This window comes from Myotis yumanensis, unplaced genomic scaffold (genome assembly GCF_028538775.1).
Source record: "Myotis yumanensis isolate MYYU_CA2020_CCGP unplaced genomic scaffold, mMyoYum1.0.hap1 SCAF_10, whole genome shotgun sequence".
Lineage (NCBI taxonomy): Eukaryota > Metazoa > Chordata > Mammalia > Chiroptera > Vespertilionidae > Myotis > Myotis yumanensis.
The window spans coordinates 37675553-37694865 of NW_027223761.1; the positions used below are offsets into that span (position 1 = coordinate 37675553).

The window sequence follows — 19313 nt, forward strand, 5'->3', positions numbered from 1 at the left end:
GAGGGCTACGTGGCCATATGAAAACCTGGGCCTATATGAAGAGGGGATCCGTGGATTTTGAAGGGAAAAGGAGTGAAAGAACATTTCACCTACTTCTTCGCCATGTTTAAGAATTACCTGTCTTGAGACTCACATTGTTTTCCTGGTCAGTCTCAGCATTCCTGACCCTGACTACCCAGGCCATAATCACCATTATGGTGACTTGGGCATTGGAGCTATTGGAATTGGTGAAAGCTAGCAGGCATCTTAGTCTCTGACTTGGAGTAGACTGTGAGCCAAGTTCCTTTGGAAGGCCTATGTTCCTACGCCTCTGCCTTTCTCCTCTAACCCAAAGTCAGGTGAGCACCCAGGTTTGCTTCACTTGTAGGAAGTCTTCAATCTGACCCCATACTTCAGGCTGCATCCAGCACATCCTATCTCATAAAGAACCTTTCCTGCCATGTGCAGGGAGGAAGATATCACAGAGGTTCAGACCCATGAGCCACAAGAGCCAAGAATAATCCCATGTTTTGGCCCACCCACATGCTCACTGGCTCTTCAAGTCTTTAACAGCTTTCTAAGAGTGCTTGCTTTGTTTATTCACCCACCTCTATAAACACTACCTAGTTAGAGCCTGCTTGTGCTGGTCAAGAGGATACCAGGGCAAATAAGACAAGGTTCTTCCATTTGAGGAGCTCATGGTCTGGTGCAGGAGACAGAGGCACGAATAAATCACAGATGCTGTGCCACACGCCATGGCCCATGTCGGTGTGGGACCTGCAGAGACCTCGAGGGAGAGGCATCTAAATTAGCCTGGGGAGCAAGGGAAGCCTCCTCATGGGGTTGCTGAGCTAAATTGAGAGCAGCAGAAAGCAGTGAGCTAAGTGAAATAAGGTGGTGGGGAGATGGTAGATCAGCCTAGAGGTTTTACACATACTCCCATGCATGTTACATTTATATACAATAGATATACACACATACACCATATATGGTGGACTCACTTCATATAAGAATTAACTTGGCAAATTTAAATATGTGCTCTTGGCGGGGAAAATGGTTCATAAAGTACAGGCTGTTTCATTTGCCTTTCCACACAGTAGGCATATTCCCCTGAGGAGCATGAAATGGTAAGTTTGTATCTGTTGTGCAGGTATGATTCCTGTGTTTAACATATTTTTAAAAAATATATTTCTTCTCGTATTCAAACAGAGAAAAATAAATCTGCTGGAGAAACTGACTATATTAGTCTTAATGAAAGACAGTGTGTTGGCCTTTGACATGGTACCTTCCTGAGGGATTTTCATGATTTGTGTCTTATTTGCTGACTTGAGAACTACCAGCCTAAGATGTTGACACCACTATATATAGAGAGTGTCCCCCCAAAATGTCTATACACACTTTGAATAATTATAAAGACAGTGTTTATTAAAAATACATTTCATTTTCAAAATTGAGCTTCAGCTGTTAAAGTGTGTATACATTTTTGGGGGACACCCTGTATTAATGAAAGCTTGGTCTCAGACCAGTTGTGGTCTGAAGGGCAAAATCCAGGAACCAATGCCCTCAGCCATTGGATATTAACTGTTGAGAAGTCTGGGGCGGAGACAGAGATTTGGGAGTTGTCATGGTAGAAATGGTAATTAGGGGGATGGCCATCAGTATCTGGCCCCCAAGAGTGCCGAGTTAGCAAGAGTCCTGAAAACAGAACCCTCAGAGACCCTGGCATTTGAAAGGTGAGTGGAAAAGGGGATCCTTCACAAGAGCCTGAAAAGTAATTGCCAGAGAGGTCTTTGAAAACTAGGAGGGACGATGTTGTAGAGGTGAGGGGAGGTGGTGGCAGCATCGAGTGTTCAGTTGTGTCAGGTGCTGCAGAGCAGCCAGGCAAGCTGAGCACAAGATGTAGCCTGTGGGACACTTTTAGTCCTTGACTTGCACCCCAGGATTCTTAGCAAGAGTTCTTCATTAAACAAGAGAGAAAGGACTTCATTGGCTGAAAGGTCCAACGGTACCTAAAAAAAAACAGGGAGGTGTTCGTGGGTAAAAGGAGGGATTCAATGAGTGCCTTGCCTTCTCTCCCTCCCAGGAGCCTGCTGGGGACCTGCCTTGGAGAGGGAGAGAATGCAGCTGGGGTCAAGTCTTAGATGGGGGAAGTGCCTCCCCAATGAAGGAGAGGAATAGAGAGTACTGTGGCTCATGGTGTCTGGGGCGCAAACGTGCTGTGATTTTGAAATTCTACAGTAGAGGAGGTGATGTGTGGGTTGGAACTGAGCTAGTGAGTAACTGCAGGGGAGCTGGGTCTTGGAAGTAGCTTCTGGCTTCAGATTGCCCTCCTACTTCCACCTCAGAAGTGGTGTGGTTGGTTTTGAGGGCTCAGCACTTCCTGTTCCAACAAACCACCTACCACCAACTATTTCCCCAACCCCGAAAACAACCTGGGACTCACCCATCCAGTGTTGAGCCCTTACTGGCTGCTCAGTGCAGGAGCACTTGCAAGGATGCTTACGTGATGTGAGACTCTGAAGGCAGGTGCTTCTCAAGGAGGCTGTTCTGAAGGCCTGGAGGCCCAAGTCAAAAGCTCAGAGCCTGGAGTCAGACATCCTGGGCGAGTCCTGCCTCTGCTACTTGATCTCCCTGAGCCTCCATCTCCTCATGGCACACCACCTAGTAGTGGCACTGTGAGATAAGTCAGGCAGCCTTTTACCTGTGTTGTTTGCAGTCCCCCAGGCTGGGACCTCTTAGACCATCTAGTTCTTCACTTGGGTAGAAAGTTTGGATCCATCTTGGTGCTTTGCTCAGTAGCTGGTCTTGGGAGGAGGACATCTGGTCTTTGCTGTTGCCATGGCCGTTCTCCAACAAGGCAGTAGGAATCTAGCTCAGCTGGAATGACTCTCATTCTTGTTATCCACAGAAAATCCTTTGAGTTTGAGGATGCATCCAGTCTGCAGTCCCTGTACCCCTCTTCTCCCACTGAGAATGGTACTGAGAGCCAACCCAAGTTTGGATCCAAAAGCACTTTAGAAGAGAATGCCTATGAAGACATTGTGGGTAAGCAGTGGCCCGGGTGGCAGGTGGGGTTACCTCTGGGGGCTGCAGCAGAACATGAACAGGAGGGGGACACTGCAGGTTCTGCTTCGTCAGCTGTGGGCAGCCAGGGTCCAGCTTCTGGGACCTCTCAAGGAAGTGGTCATCAGAGGAAGTAGCTTAGCAAGGACTGGGCAGCTGAGAGATGAAAGCCTGGAATGAACAAATCAACTGAAACCCAAGAGGTTTCTGGGACCACAAAAAGGGGAAAACCACATGATCCCTTTCTTTTATTTCTGGAAGGCCTGAGAGTCCAACAGGTGCCCCTCCTTAGCTTTGTGACCTTAGGCAAATCACGAAACTTTTCTGAGGCCTCTGTTTTCTCAAACAATGATGATGTTATGGCAACCACAAAAATAATAGTAATAATACTTCATAGGATTACTGTTAGGATTAAATGAGGTTAAATATGTACCGAAGCGCCTCCTAAAGTGAAAACCCCCAAGATTTTCCTCTGCTTGCGGGCTAACCAGTTCAGCCGGCCCCAGTTTCACAGAGGCTGGCAGACTCCCGGGTGACAGGCAAAGGACTTGATCACTCACTGCACAGCAGCAGCAGGAGCCGTATGTTCCATGGTTGCCCTGCTCCCACGTCCCACGGGGCAGCAGAGAGGAGGTCCAGGGAGAGGCAGCACCCACAGTTTAGGAAACCCCAGTCTCTTCAAGGGGCTGCTTGCAGACCTGCCCATCAGGAGACATTATCCTTATTGCTCTGGTCAGGAATCCACTCTGCCTGTGCCCTGGAGGGAGACTAGTCCTGTCTTCCAAGGCTGTTTGCTGTTCAAACATCTTTGAGAAAATAGTCTGCAACCATTAATTCCTCTTCCTCAGAAGGTCAGGAATGTAAGACAACTCGGTGAACTGTCCGCTGACAGCTGGGAGGACTTGGTGCTGGCAAACTTGTATTTGAGGGTCAATAAAAACCCAATAATCTAGGCTGGGTTGGGTTTATTTTTAGCATTCACTTTAATTCTGGCCTTGTTCTCTTTGGGGGAGGCGGGCTTTAACTTGGCTCAAGTAAAGTGTGTCTCCCGGGGGAGTGGCCTACTCTCTCATCTCTTTCTCCTCTCTCTGTCTTTGATCTCTCTCATCTTTCTCATCTCTCTCTCCTATCTCTGTCTCTGTGTCTTTTGTAGGCCTTGAAGCTGGAGGGGACATAGTCTTAGTTAACACAGTAGAGAGAAGTGGCCCCAGAGAACCCTCTAGTCTCTCATAAGACTGGGATCTTAGGAAAAGAGAACCACCTCTTTGATCTGAGCCATTGGGCTCATCCTTTTCTCCTTAGAACTTGCTGGGCCAGCATTTCTGGGGCGACAGCGACAGTGATCCTATCCACATAGGCACTGCTTTCCCAGGAACGGAAGTGATTAGCATGTAGCCATCTAAAATTGGGTCATAACAGGAAGGCTGTGGGAGTGAAATCCCTCCAACAGCAAAAGGGCTCGAGGAGGGAGGCTTCTTCCCTCACCACTGGGGAAAAGCTCTGTACACACGGGTCACCCAGCCTCGGATCACCCAGCCTTTGGGGTCAAGAGCTGTGGGGATCAGAGGCACAACCCCACCTGCCTCCCCACCTCAGCTGCAGGATGAATTCCTATTTCCTCTTGTTTGGAATAAATTGTAATGTCATTGCTGCCCACGGCGCTTGTGGCTGCTGCCCTGGGCAGAGGAGGCACTACCCACACGGTCCTCACTGTTCTCTCCTTGAGAAGCTTTGCAGCCCTTCTGTGCCACCCAGGGATTTCAGGTGGGGGGATGTTCTTGTAGAACAGAACTGAAGTGAGAGAAAGGGACGCTTTAACCATTTGAACTGTCCGGAGATGCATGATTCTCAGACTCTGGTTGGGGTTGTTTGGGAGCAGTGTCTGGTAGTGTGTGTGTGTGTGTGTGTGTGTGTGTGAGAGAGAGAGAGAGAGAGAGAGAGAATGAATTTTGCAGCCACTTTCCTGAGCAGCAGAACTGTTCTTGGGCCTTCTTAGGTCAGGTTAGAGAGAAGAAGAAGGAGGAGGAGGTAAGTGTTTCTGGGGTTGGGCCTCCTCGCTGAGTAAAGTGGACTTTATGCCGATTTGAGAGGTGGCATGAGGAGGCAAGACAACATAGGAGCGGCCTGGATACTTCTTGTACGGATGATTTAGAACCAGTGTAAGGGCTGGCATTGGAGCTGGGGCATGCTCCTTAGCTGCTCACCAGCTTCTGGATCTTGGGCACCTGCATAGAGAGTTGGGAGAGGTAGTGTGGGAGGGAGGGCGGGAATGGCCCAGGCACCTGGGTTTTGCTTCTGCCTTGTGTGGTGGGGTCAGTTCCAGGTCTGTAGCTATTTCAGTGCCCATTTTCCTTCTTTGTAGCTCCCATGGCAGCCGGGTCTGAATTTGTGGACCTGACCAGGGAGGCTAGAGAGAGCTTTCTCTCTCTTAGACTCTGGTTGGTTTATCCCTTTCTCCATCCCTGGAGACAGGATCAGGGATTTGGAGCCTCCTCCAGAGGCTCTAGGGGGCCCTGTTTCTGAACTCTGAGTGTCAGTTTCACTTTTGCCTCTGATTGACCTGTGCCTCTGATTTCCCAGAAGCTTCTCTGTCTGGGCCCAGTCTGTGCTACGTGAGGGTCCGGTTCTGGTTCTGTTTGGATTACCCAGCTCTTGTGCTGCCTGACCTGCAGAGGGACAGACGAAGCTCTGTGAGGGGTGTATGGCATGGGGCTGTGAGGGAAGAGCACCCAGGCTAACCCTCCACCTTGGGGAGCAGCCCATTAGACTGGGTTCCTGGTCTGTGAGAGACTGAGGGCCATTTGGCCCAGAGGCGCTGGCCTGTCTTCTCTGTGAGCAGTGGGCTTGAACCGGGGCCTTGGGAGTTTGCTGGCCTCCCTCCCACACCATAGGGGACGCCTGGGGAACTGGGGTGGGTTCTCCAAAGCAGGCTGAGGTTCATCCCGCTGACTTCAATAGAGGGGTTCAAAAGCAGAGTGACTGCCTCCCTGCTTCCTGGGACTGTTAGTTCTCACCTGTCCAACTTGACCTCTGCCCCGTAAGATGCTGCTTTTCTCCAAAGCCTTATCATCATTTGCCTTCTGAGCCTGACACTTAAAAATGCACCCAAGGAAGTCGCTTGTTAGGGAGTTATGTGGAGTGGCCTGGGCGCCTGACCAGGGAGCCCAGGCTGCATTCCTGCAGAGATTCCCACTCCTGTCAGCTCGCTGGGGCTGAGGGAGCGTTTCCAGGAACTTGAGTGGGTGGGAGCTGGGGACAGGCAGGCCAGCCTGCCTGCAAAGCCCTCTGAGCCTCTGCTCTCTGCCCTCTTCTCTCCTTTGTCCCCAGGCTGGGAAGCAGTAAGGCTCAGAAGGGCCCTGACAATATAGAGGCTGCAGCCCAAGGCACAGCCCAGGGAACGGTATGCCAGGCAGGTGGGAAATGGTGTCCAGGCTGAGTGGGTGGGTAACATTGGTCCCGTGGAGCTCCCATCCGATGTGCTGTGCATTGTGGAAGGAGTCGGGCCCTAAACCTGGCCCTCTCTTCACTGTGTGTGTGCAAGAGGGGGTGGGGACAGAGAAGCGGAGAACCGGAAGAAACAGCTGGTTGGAACCCAGAGAGGTAGATGCGGAGGGAAGCAGCAGACCCAGGGCCCTAGTCATGGGTGTGGTCCAGGAAGCTTAGGATTCTCTTTGGAGAAATTCTCAGTGCCTGTGCATATACATGCGTGCGCGCGCACACATACACACACACACACACACACACACTCACTCCTTCCCTAACTGGTTCTTCCAGTTGGGTGTGTGTAGGGAGGGAGGTGCTGGCACATTCGGTTAATAACCGGAGGAGCTATGGGGAGGAGTGGGGGCTAGGCCGGTTGGGACTGGGCTCTTCCTTCCAGAGGATCTCTGTGATACGTTTGGGCTCTGACAAGTCCCTTTAAAAGAGCTCGAAGCAGAAATTCTTGGCCATGCCCTTGTCCCTTATCTCATCAGCTAAGCTGGGAAGGGTTGAGACCTCTGGCTTCCCCAGCTGCGCTTGAGGAGAGGAGATGGGGTTGCTCAGGGCCAGGCCTCCAGTGAAGAAGGCCACCTCTTCTACCTCCCCCAGGGCAGGGTGGGGCCGCAGCAGGGAAGTCAGGGCAGGAATGCAGGTGAAAGCCTTGCAGTCTGCCCCGCTGTCTGTCTCCTAAACTTCATGTTCCTCCACTCAGGCCTAGCTTCCCTGGCCTTGCTGTGGCTCTGCTCCCCTAAGGAAGTTCGAAGCCTTATGCTCCAACCTCCCCCTCCCCCAGCTTGGAACTACTGCTTTGACAGTTAACCTGCTCTCAGCAGGTTCACGTTAGTGGCTCTGGGATTCAGGGCCTGCTTGGTCTCTGCACACCCCCACCCCCTGGCACCCTGACTCCTGGGGAGATGACTGGAAGCATCTCTGTGATTTAGCTCCAGAGGGCAGCCAGGGACAGTGTAGGCAGCCAAGAGGAGCAGGTGAACTAGAGCTGTGAAGGGCCCAAGCCAAGGCTGGGGAGGCAGGGCTCGGGCGGGGGCCAGCGGTCGTTTCCTGGAGAAATGATTAGCATGATTAGCGGCCTGGTTATATCAGACAGGAGGTTAAGCATTGCTGGAGACAAGAGGCTGATCTGAGGACTAGGCAGGTAGGAGGAGCAGGCATGTGAGGCTTTCCTGAAATTTTGTTTCCAGTGGCAAGACTCGTGTGGAGAACCTGGCGTTCCCACTGATGTGTGTCAATGTCGTACATCTATTCCTTCCTTGGGCCTCCGTCTCCTACATCTGTTTTTGTTTGTTTGTTTGTTGTTCAAGTTTGGGTTTTGTATCAATGTTCAAAGCTCTGATTCTGGGGGAAGAAAGAAGGGAGAGGAGGAGGGAGGGAGGGAGGGAGGGAGGAAGGGGGGTGGAGGAAGAATGGAGGAAAAGAGGGATATATGTCATGGCGCTCAGAAACTATTAGGAAATACAGAAACATCTATCTAAAGCAGTGGGTTTTTTTAAAAAATATATTTTATTGATTTTTACAGAGAGGAAGGGAGAGGACAGAGAGTCAGAAACATCGATGAGAGAGAAACATCGATCAGCTGCCTCCAGCACTCCCCGCAACTGGGGATGTGCCCACAACCAAGGTACACGCCCTTGACCGGAATCGAACCTGGGACCCTTCAGTCCGCAGGCCGACGCTCTATCCACTGAGCCAAACCAGTTAGGGCGAGCAGTGGGTTTTTTAAGAAACTATTCTTCAATTACAGTTGACATAGAATATTATATTAGTTTCAGATGTACAATATAGTGATTAGACGTTTATATACCTTATGAAGTGATCACCCCGATAAGTCTAGTTCTCATCTGACACCGTGCATAGTTATTACAATATTATTGATTATATTTCCTATGAAAGCAGCGGTCCTTAATTGGGGGGGTGGGGGCGAGCAATTTCCCCTCCCTCTGTCCCTCTCTCCCTTCCTTTCTGTCTTCTCTTCCATTATCCATTCGCCCACCCTTCCATTTGCTCAGGAGACATTTTTGGTTGTTACAACTGAGGGGATGCTGCTGTCCTCTAGTGGACTGAGGTCAGGGTTGCTGCTAAACATCCTGCAAACATGCACGTACAGGACAGTCCACCACGACAAGATTTATCCAGCCCAGACGTCAGTAGTTTGGAGAAGCTCTGATCTAAAGGTGTTGAGACAGTTCACGCTGTAGGTTGGGGATGACGATAGGGCTCTGGCTGATCCTCTGGCCCAGGGCAGCGTGGGTTTGATGAGCTTGGAGGAAGTGCTCTTCCTGTCCCCCTCTCAACAGTGGTGCTCTGGTCTCGTTTCGCCAGATCAAACGACTGCCCTGGCATTCGCTGACCCTTGACCCCCACACCTCTCTGCTCCAGGAAGTGTGCTGGAGAGGGGCCAAGAAGTAGAGTCTACCCTGACTCCTCCTGAGTGTCCACAGTGAGGTGGCAGGAGACAGCTTGCAGGGGGTGCCAGGTTTACTATTTGGCTCCCTGAGGCAGGGTTGCCGGGCCAGCTCTGCTTAGTCAGGGCTCTGGAATGGAGACAAGTCATTTTCATACCATGACTGTGTTACAGGAAAACGGCTGTTCAATTGCTGGGACGCTGCTGGTGTTGGGAATCACTTAATCTGGTCCCCAACCCTTTCTTGACCCATCTTAGACTCGCACTACAGAGACTTGTGCTGCTCCCCGGGCAGTCTTATTAGCTCTGACTGAAGTCTTCCATTCACACGTCCCCTCCCCCTCCCCTCCCACACCTCTCAAAGGCATTTCCTAAATTCATTGTGGTTTCTCTTGATAGTAGTAAGTAGCTACTGCGATAGGGCTGATCTTGGCTTTGGAAACAGAGAAATCGGTAAGCATATGGGGATTGCTTTTTCTCCTGCATCCTAGCCTCGGAAAGCTTGTGTTCCAGTCGCCCTGGTTTCTAGCCCTTCTGCTCCCCCGAGAAGGGGTCTCGGAACTCCGTTGGGGCATGAGGCGAGCCCAGGCCTCCATGGGGCTGGTTGGTCGCCTAGGCTCAGTCCTGCTGCTGAATAGAGGAGCTGGAGTGAGCCCCACCCTCACCACGTGTGCTGCCTCCAATGCCTCATTCCGGCCACTGGTGCCTAGGTCCCTGGTCCCACATGGTGGTGTTGATATGGAAGGGAGCAGAGGGCTGTAGTCGCTCACAGTCCCCATGGACTGCAGTTCTGGCTGGACTGACCTGGGTTATAGTATTGCATTTTAGAAAAGCCCAGGCATGTGTCGGAGGGAAAGGGGCAGGAGGGTATTGCTTCTGGGAAGAGGTTGCTCTTCAAGGGCAGAGGCTGTGCTTCGGACTCAGAGCTTCCCTGGTCCTGCCCCTACAGTGCCTGCTGCCAGCTATTGGAGAACCCCCACCCCCACCCCTTCGGCCCAGGCTCCTTTCAGGCCTCTCCCGCCTCTCCTGTGTCATGCAGGAGACCTTATTCCCAAAGGGGAGCGAGGGCCTTCTCTTTTCTGCCGAGCTCAGCAGTACAGGAAATGGAGTGGCACAGGGTCAGAGCAGTTCATTGAATAAATAATCACGGCACGTCACTACTTGCTAATCTCTGTGTGGGGCTAGGGTTCCCTCAGTGGACCAGACAGAAGAACAGTCCGAAAGGAGTTGCCGAGCAGTGTAGTGGGTGAGAGCGAGGCCTGGGAAAGCCTTGCGCCCTGGAGTTCTTTAGAGTCCCTCGAAGCCCATCCCCCCAAAGTGGGTCCTCGGGAAGCAGCCAGTAAAGGGGCAGCCTTGTGACCTCTCTAAGCCTCTCCTACCTTGGACTGTGCATCTCTGGGGCTTGCACAGCAGAGGGACAGGAGCCAAGGAGAGACGCCTGGTGTTGGCGCTGTGGGCTGGCTGGGCACAGGCAGGGGTGGCTGAGCCAGTCTTGTGCAATCCCTGAATTTATAAAACAGAGGCCAGACAAGGCTGAGCTGAACTGGGGGTGGGGGGTTCAGCTTCTGGACTGGGAGCCAGGATCTGTTTGTAGCCTCCCACTGCAGACGGGGCGCTGCATGACTCATGAGCCGAAGGGCCAGGCAGAAGCCATTCTCTTTGGTTCACAGGAATCCTGCTTGTTTATTTGTGTGAGAGAGAGCGTGCGTGCTTCCTTCTTCCCTTCTCCCCCTCTCTAACCTTTCCTCCTCTGCAGGAGATCTGCCCAAGGAGAATCCATATGAGGATGTGGACTTAAAGAGCCGCAGAGCGGGACGAAAATCCCAGCAACTGTCAGAGAATTCCTTGGACTCTCTGCACAGGATGTGGAGTCCTCAGGACAGGAAGTACAGCAACCCGCCCACTCAGGTAACGGCAGCCGGACTTGTGCCTGCAGGGCCACCGTGGGGGCCTGTCCTACCCAGGCTGGGCCTGTTTCCACCGGCTTTTCCCCTCCCCAGTGCTTGGCAAAGGATGTGACCTCAGTCAGGAGAGAGCTCTGCACTCGGGGACTGTGGCATGTTGAAGCCCTTGGGGACAATCGAGACATGCTCTTCGGGGCATCCTGTCCGGCTGCCGTCCTTTCCCCTCTAGAGCTCTGAGCTGCCCAACTAAGGCAGGAGTCCCTGTGGTCTGCTGGCTTATCATTTTCCTCCCCACCCCCTTCTGTGGGAAGCAGGAAGGCAGGGCCCTGGATGAGCCTTGGCATTCTGCAGCGCTGGCAGAAATGACCTCAGTACTGGCACTTGGGGGGCCAGGCACAGGTCCAAGAACCAGATTTGAGAGCTAGCCAGGTGTCCGCGAGACCTGGAGCCACTCCTGTTGGAGGGAAGAAGAATGAATCGCCTAGGAATGAACTGAAAGAAGGCAGAATGAGAAGGGTGAAGCGTCAAAGGAGGCCCTCAGACTTAGCTCCTTCTGGCCTTGTCCAGGGTGGTGGACAGGAGGCAGGAGAATTAAGGTGCTTTGGACCTACCCTGGCATCTGTAATTCTCCATGCAAATGGGGGGGACCTGGAGGTTATATATATATTTATTGTTGTTAATCCTTACTTGAGGATATTGTTTTCATTAATTTTTTTTTTTTTAGAAAAAGTAGAAGGGAGGGAAGGAGGGGAAGAAAAAGAGAGAGAGAGAGAGAGAGAGAGAGAGAGAGAGAGACATTGATATGAGAGAGACAGACCCATTGGTTGGCTCCTGCATGCGCTCTGACCGGGGCTGGGTATGGAACCTACAATGCAGGTACATGCCCTTGACCAAGACTCGAACCCATAACCCTTAAGTGCTTTGGCTGACTCTCTTACCACTGAGAAACACTGGCCAGGGCTGGAGGGACCTGAATATTTTTAACATTGGCTAGAGAATATAAAAATGATTTCTTCTGACTGGAATAATGTGACTATTTTTATAAAAGATTTACCTTCTAATGTGCTTCCATTGAATGTGTATCGCCTGACTGATTGGGTGGGAAGGAAAGAGGAATTGAGGGGCGGGGAGGAAGGAGGACGTGGCGAGGGGTGATGAGAGGCAGTGTCAGACCCACACAGCAGGTGGGAGGCAGGCCGAGTTTGTGGGGGGTGCTGCCTGGCAGTGAGAGGATCGCTGAGAGGAAGGCAGCTGGACTGTAGGGTAGCAGTCTAGATGGAGGGAGGCAGAAGGTGGATCAGGGCTGTGAGGGAACCACCTGGCTCTGAGGCCGGCCTTGCTGGGCTTTGGTGGTCAGAGCACTGTGCTGCCCCTAGAATACGTGAGCAGGGCCAGGCTGGCGTGTAGACTGTGGCCTCTACTGGAGAAGCCTTTTAGGACTGGATCGGGCTGCGGGGAAAGATTGGCTGCAGCGGCCCGGCTCAGTAGAGAGCAAAGTCTAAGTCTAAGCCTTGTCCCAGAGCTCAGGGGAGCCCCCAGAGTTCCCGGTTGGCCTTTTTCCACTCAGATGACAGCCCCGTTTTCCTAGCCTCTGCTTTCTTTATTCTGGCAGAAGTCCTTAGCTTCCTTTGTGGGAGCAAGTATCTAATCTAGCCCTGATTAGCAGCTCAAGTCTTGAAAGAGGAAACCCCAGAGGGTGGAAATTTCAGGGTGGGATTCTGGGAGCCGGTGATGCCATCCTGTGTCTGCTAAGTCCAGGCCCCAGCAGGGGGGTGCTGGCCAAGGCTTCTGTGGTGAGACCCTCCCCCACTGTGTCTCCCCCATGCCAGCTCTCCCTGAAACCAGGCAGCCAGACCTTGCGCAGTGGAAACTGGTCGGAAAGGAAGAGCCACCGGCTGCCACGATTACCCAAGAGACACAGCCACGACGACATGCTGCTGCTGGCTCAGCTGAGCCTGCCATCCTCACCCTCCAGCCTCAATGAGGACAGCCTCAGCACCACGAGTGAGCTGCTGTCCAGCCGCCGGGCCCGCCGCATTCCCAAGGTAGCCTCCCCAGTGGGGCTGGGTGGGCAGGCAGGTGGCTCCTTCCTTCCTTCCTTCCTTCCTTCCTTCCTTCCTTCCTTCCTTCCTTCCTTCCATCCTTTCTTCCTTTTCCTTCCTTCCCCTAATCTGGGATTGCTCCTTCAGTTCTCCTTGCATATATTCTGGGTTCATGCACTGGCCTTTCTTTTTCATCTGGTTAATTCCCTTTTCTTATCAATAAAGATGCAGTAAGTGATTAATAGGGGGCAGATCTTAGGGGAAGGACAGGCTGGCCTCTGCCCCCAAGAAGTACTCCATGGCTCTGGATGGATGGAAACCAGTCCTTAGGAGACTCCCCATTACTGCATTTTGAGGTCTCTATGCACAAATATTTTGAGGCTTTGAAGGACCTCAGGCTCAAACATTGACTCCCTCTCTATAACTCTCAGAACGAAGAGTTTGCAGCAGTCAGTTATAGGCAGCCAGGCCCAAACCGTCAGCCCAAAGCGGCAGGATTTAGCTAACTGGTATTTTTAGCCAGCAAACAATGCTTGGGTATATTGGGAATTTAGCTCCTTCCTGTCAGGGCTCCAGGTTCTGGCCCAGAGGGGAAAGGCTGGAATCCCTGTTCCTGTTATTGCATCTGAGAAGCTCTTTGTCTCCGTTGGTTCAGGGACTCTTGGGACCCAGGAGTTCCCATCCTGTCCAGTTTGATCCCAGTTCCTTCCTCTGGGGAGCTAAGTTTAATGTCCTTGTCTTGGGACAGGAGTCCACTTCGGAGGCGTATAGATGGAGAGCTACCCGACAGTCTGCACTTGGTGCCAGTGTGGCAGGGAGACCAGCATTGGGCCTGGGGCGGGAGAGCAGCAAGCTTGCACCAATAAGGCAATGGGTGGCCTACTAAGCCTTCTTGGCGGTAGGGGCAGCTGGTGTTAGGTTACCTCACCCTCCCTGCTTTTCTCACCCAGCTTGTCCAAAGAATTAACTCCATCTACAATGCCAAGAGAGGAAAGAAGAGGTTAAAAAAGCTGTCTATGTCCAGCATTGAGACAGCATCACTGAGAGGTAGGCCTTGATACTCGAACTGGTCCAGGTGTCTGGGGCCCTTGGGCATTAGAAACAGGGAGAGGCATGGACTAGCCTCAGCTTACCCTTTTGTGGGCCCATCACGGGGATCCTCCTGCCTTCTAGGAGGGTAGAGCCCGGCCAAGAAGTGGTCACGTGAGAGGGGAGGGCCAAAGGGGGAAGAAAGCCATGGATGGGATGGTTTCGGCTTTGGGCTGTGAGGCCCTGAGTAGGGAGGTGGCTGTGGGGATCTACTTCAGGCAGAAGGAAAGTCCAGACTTCCTTGGGTCCCCAGCTTCTCCAGATCAGGACTGGATGGTAAGGGTTTGTATATAGATAAGCACCTACAGTTTGAGCTCTGAAGGACCCTGGTCTCAGGCCACTCAGCGCCTGGCCATGGGCCCCCGGACCTGGGACCAGGTATAGCTTCATCGCTCATGGGAGGAGTTGAGGGAGGGAGGCATCGGAAACACTTGCTGTGGGGCAGGGGCTCAGCAAGCATGCACTCCCGCTGTTTCTTTCCAGATGAGAACAGTGAGAGCGAGAGCGACTCTGATGACAGGTTCAAAGGTGAGGTGTGGCTCCCCACGAGCATGGAAGCCTTTCCCAGCCCCGGTTCTGGGGAATAAGCCTTCCCTCCCTCCTCGTGTGTAGTGCCCATGTCCCGGTTGGCCTGGTTTGGAGAGATAGCAGGCAGGCAGGATACCGGGCCAGCAGAGCAAGGAGCTATGGGATTGTCCGTTTCTACAGTCAGGTGAGCTCAGGCCTGCAAGTTAACTTCAGACGTCTCCTTGCCAAATTTCAGGCTGGTGTCCTGGCCCACACTTTCCCAAGCCGCTGTCTGTAGGGATTGGGTACTGGGTTTGCCTGGTAAATGTGAATCCGGGCAGATGTAGATGGGTTCAGAAGATTGCAGGCACCTCTTCTCGTTCTAAGGAACGTGCCTCAGTCTGAAACTGGTCCTCCGGAGGCCTGAGGCCGCTCATCTCCCTTCCCCTGGAGCGGAGGACTGCCGCCTCCCGGAGAGGCTCTGGGACCTTCCCATTCCAGGGGCTTTGGACAAATCCCTGTCCTTTCTCTACTGGGAAACCCGGCCTAGACCTTCCTGGAGGATGGAAGTTGGGGGAGCTAGTCCCCTCCTTCCCACCTCCACTGGCCCCAGCAAGTGGGCAAGTGGACTTTGGGCCCGAGGACGGAGACAAAGGGTTTCAAGTTCAAGGACTGATTGAGGCCTAAGGATGAAGCCTTAGCAGATGTTCATACCCCCTAGTCCTGTTGGCACAGGGGTGGGTGGGCGCCAGTGACACATGCCTGGGTTTGCCTGGCTTGGGCAGTCCTGTTGGCCCAGCACAGCCTCCAGAGGCTCCAGGAGGCCCAGACCAGTAGCTCCCTGTGTCAGGGTGACACCTTGCTCCCACCCCTTCTCCCCCAGACCTAGCTGTGTGAGGTGTCAGGCTAGGCTCATGTGCTTAGAGGTGATCCACAGAGACTGAGCCCTGAGTCTGCTATGGAGGGGGGCTAATGTGGGGTCTGCTTCCTGACCTGTGACCTGCCCCCAGCCCACACACAGCGCCTGGTCCACATCCAGTCGATGCTGAAGCGTGCGCCCAGCTACCGGACGCTGGAGCTGGAGCTGCTCGAGTGGCAGGAGCGGGAGCTCTTTGAGTACTTTGTGGTGGTATCACTCAAGAAGAAGCCATCCCGCAACACCTACCTCCCTGAAGTCTCCTACCAGTTTCCCAAGGTGAGGCCATCCCCACCTCTGCATCCCTCTACCACCTTGTGTCGGCCTGGCCCATCTGGGGAAGAAGAGAGGCCCATCCTGCCACTGCGACTCACGTGGCTGCCCTGAGCATGGCTGCTTATCGCCAGGAGGGAAGACAGGGTTCCCAGGGCTGAGGGTGTTTATGCAGAAGGTGAGGGGCGGGAGAGCACCTCCCAGGGTGCTTAGACTAAAGTCACATTGCTTACAAGGACTAACAAGGGTCCTGACATGGGCCGCTGGCTTCTCTCTCTCTCTCTCTCTCTCCCTACTTTATTGAGATATAATTCACATACTATATAGTTCACCTATTTTACAGTGTGCAATTCAGTGGCTCTTAGTATATCACAGAGATGTACAGTTAGTTTTAGAACATTTTCATCACCTCAAAAGGAAATTCTGTACCCATTCCCCCATCTACCTCATCTCTTTCTACTCCTTCCCTGCTCGGCACCACATCCTGGCTTCCATTCCCTTCCTTTGACACCCAAGCCTTTCTCTCTGCCGGAGCATCTGTCTGGAATGTTTTTTCCCAGCTCTTCCCATGGCTGCTAGCTCTTTCTCGTTCTTCATTCGCTGTTCAGATGGTACTTCCTCCAGGAGATCTTTCCAGATCCCCCAAAGAAGCCCCTCCCCTGCCCAGCTCTCTCTGTCCTATCACCCTGTTTATTTCCTTTGTGACCCCCTCTGAAATCGTGTTGTTGATGACTTCACTCTCCTGACCAGTGTGCAGGGACAGGGACCTTGTCCACTTGGTTCCCATTGGTAGCCCCAGCGCATGGCACAGTGCCAGGTGCCACATGCAACGTGCCCGTTTAATATCCATGGAATGAATAAATGATGGCTCATCCCACACTCAGACCCCTCTGTGAGAATTGGGAGTGGGGACAGGGTTTGCTGAGAAGCATGCCAGTTGATAGGATGCCATCCAGGGCTCTCAGGGGAGGAGATGCTTCTTAGCCACCCCTACCCTCCACTCCCAGGCTCCATGCCTTCCCTTGTCCATCTCTCCCCATATTCCTCTTGCCTGCAGCTGGACCGACCCACCAAACAGATGCGTGAGGCAGAGGAGAGGCTCAAGGCCATTCCCCAGTTTTGCTTCCCTGATGCCAAGGACTGGCTGCCTGTGTCCGAGTATACCAGGTGAGGCCTGCTGACCTGGCTGGCGGGAGGAGGAGGGCAGAGCCTCTTTACCCCCATGGCAGTGGGCAGTTGAATGGGGACCACCCTAGTCCCAACCTCCTCTCCGCAGCAACCCGGCCCTTCACCCCCTCCCTGGGATGGCGGTCCCCTTCCTGGGGGCGGTCCCTGGGTTCTCTGATGCTTCCCTGATGCCAGACCTCTCCTTGTTCCAGTGAGACTTTTTCTTTCATGCTGACCGGGGAGGATGGCAGCAGACGCTTTGGCTACTGCAGGCGCTTACTGGTGAGTAGGGCTGTTCAGTTCTCAGGGGCTGGGCCACGGCATTTGTATGTTTGTGTGCCCTTCTGCAACGTCAGCTTGTATGATATGCTGTTCTGCTCCCTTGTGTGCTCCCTGAGGCCACCCCAACACACACACACTCACACATACACTTACATTCACATACGCACTTATACATTCATATACACACACACTCACCTACACACACACACACATACACACACACACATTCTTATAGAAGAGGCACTCCTGGGTTGGCAGGACTCAAAGGGCCGCTCTGACTGGGCCCTAAGATTATGTGTAATATGGGGGAGACAATGGATTGCTTTCTGGGCTGTCATATGTTTTTAGCTTGCCTATACTTTGTCTTTTCATTCATTTGTCTCCGGCTTCTGAGGTCTGATTGCTAATTCCAGATTGCAGGACTATGTCACCCCAGCAGTATGTGTGTGTGCAGCAGATTGGGGTGGAGGAAAATCTTCTTCACCCCCATTTCTAGCCAGCCTGATGTGGAAGGCATCCTGCCCATGGTTGGCAGGGCTGGAGGCTGAGCAGGAACAGAGCAGTGCCTTCTCTGGGGTTGTGGGAGAGATGCCTTTCCAATGGGATTCTGGGAGAGATGCCTTGAAATCAGAGGGGAGAGTTTTGAAACTATAAGCCATGCTGTGGAGAGAGAAGCCCTTCCCTATCTGTCTCCCTTCCCGTTAGTCCTGGTCATAGATAGCGGTAACGGTAAGAGTCCTGTTGCACTGTCCCCTGGAACTCACCAGGAGTGTTGTTGGCTAGGGTTGTCAACTATGTTTCAGGGTTCCCAGGCTTTAGTGGGAGAAGGCCTTACTAGATGCCAGTCTGGGGCAGATGAGGGTGATCCTTGGCAAGGGTAATACACAGCAGGGACCCCAAATGAAGGATTTGGGGCCACTCATTCATTCATGCACTCATTCACTCATTCATTCATTCATTCATTCATTCATTCAGAAACACATATCATACACCTGTTGACAGTCAGGCAACATTCTAAAGGCACATAAAAGTGAGTTAGAGCCCTAACCGGTTTGGCTCAGTGGCTAGAGCGTCGGCCTGCGGACTAAGGGGTCCCAGATTCAGTTCTGGTCAAGGGCATGTACCTTGGTTGCAGGCACATCCCCAAGTGGGGGGTGTGCAGGAGGCAGGTGATTGATGTTTCTCTCTTATCGATATTTCTAATTCTCTATCCCTCCCCCTTCCTCTCTGTAAAAAATCAATAAAAAAAAAAAAAAGGTGAGTTAGACATGGATCCTGCCCTCAAGGAACTTTTAATAGTGGAGCAGAGTGGGTAGGACTTTCAATGTAGAAGGGAAGGCAAAGGGAATAAACTATTATTTAGAACCTATTATGTTCCAGGCTAGCTGTTTTAAGTATGTCATTTTCCTTAATTCTCATAATAACTCATAAGGTACTGTTATGTCCATTCTATAGATTAAGAAACTGAGACTCAGAGTGTAATGATATTCCAAGGTCACACAGCCAGTGAGGGACAGAGCCAGATTTATTCTCAAATCCTTTAACACCAAGTCTGGTGCTCTTGGGTCACCCCAAAGGGTAGTCTGGGGAGAAGTGTTATATGGATGTGGAATGCCCAGTGTGGGGGACTAAGGGAGTGTGGAGCAGTACAGATGCAGGTGGGGAGCCAGGCAGTGGCCAGCACACCCCAGGTTCCTTGGGCCTGGAGGGGGGCATTCCGAGGGCTCCCTTTGCAGGAGCAGAGCCGGATCAGAGCTGCTCCTTTGCAGTGGGCCTGCTGCCCCCAGGGAAGCGCATGTTTGTCCTGGCTGCTCAGAGAGGGCCTGGGCTGGGTCCCTGCCAAGGGGGCTGGCACTAGCTCGGCATTCCTGCAGATTGGACACAATGATTCTAACCCAAATCCCACATACTTGATTTAATCGCTTGGGGCTTTAGGGGAGGCGGGGGAGAGGGAGAGATTGAGGAGTGAGTTTCAGGCCTAATATGGACAAAACCAGATTCTGCCTTCTCTTTAGATCTGTGACGTGTGGCCAGCAGGTTTGGAGACTGAAATAGCCCCATCTGCATTTGCTTAGCAGCCTGCATGAGGGGCCAGCACCTGCTGCTCTCCTCCCTCCCTCCCAGGCCTTGTCAGGCACTCCCGGCCTCTGAGCCAGAGGCGGCCACAGAGCCCTGCCAGCCCCTGGCTGGAG

The 19313-nt window shown here is 52.7% G+C and overlaps 1 protein-coding gene across 5 annotated transcripts in view; it reads left to right on the plus strand.

Moving 5' to 3' along the window:
- DENND2B (DENN domain containing 2B) overlaps positions 1-19313 on the plus strand; it is a 172827-nt gene that overhangs the window by 138546 nt on the left and 14968 nt on the right. For all 5 annotated transcript variants that reach the window (XM_070425344.1, XM_070425345.1, XM_070425343.1 and 2 more), the window contains 8 exons: positions 2888-3024; positions 10698-10849; positions 12675-12890; positions 13838-13934; positions 14460-14504; positions 15494-15678; positions 16730-16839; positions 17052-17121. In XM_070425344.1, coding sequence (XP_070281445.1) covers positions 2888-3024; positions 10698-10849; positions 12675-12890; positions 13838-13934; positions 14460-14504; positions 15494-15678; positions 16730-16839; positions 17052-17121 — 1012 coding nt within the window. The remainder of the gene's footprint in view (positions 1-2887; positions 3025-10697; positions 10850-12674; positions 12891-13837; positions 13935-14459; positions 14505-15493; positions 15679-16729; positions 16840-17051; positions 17122-19313) is intronic.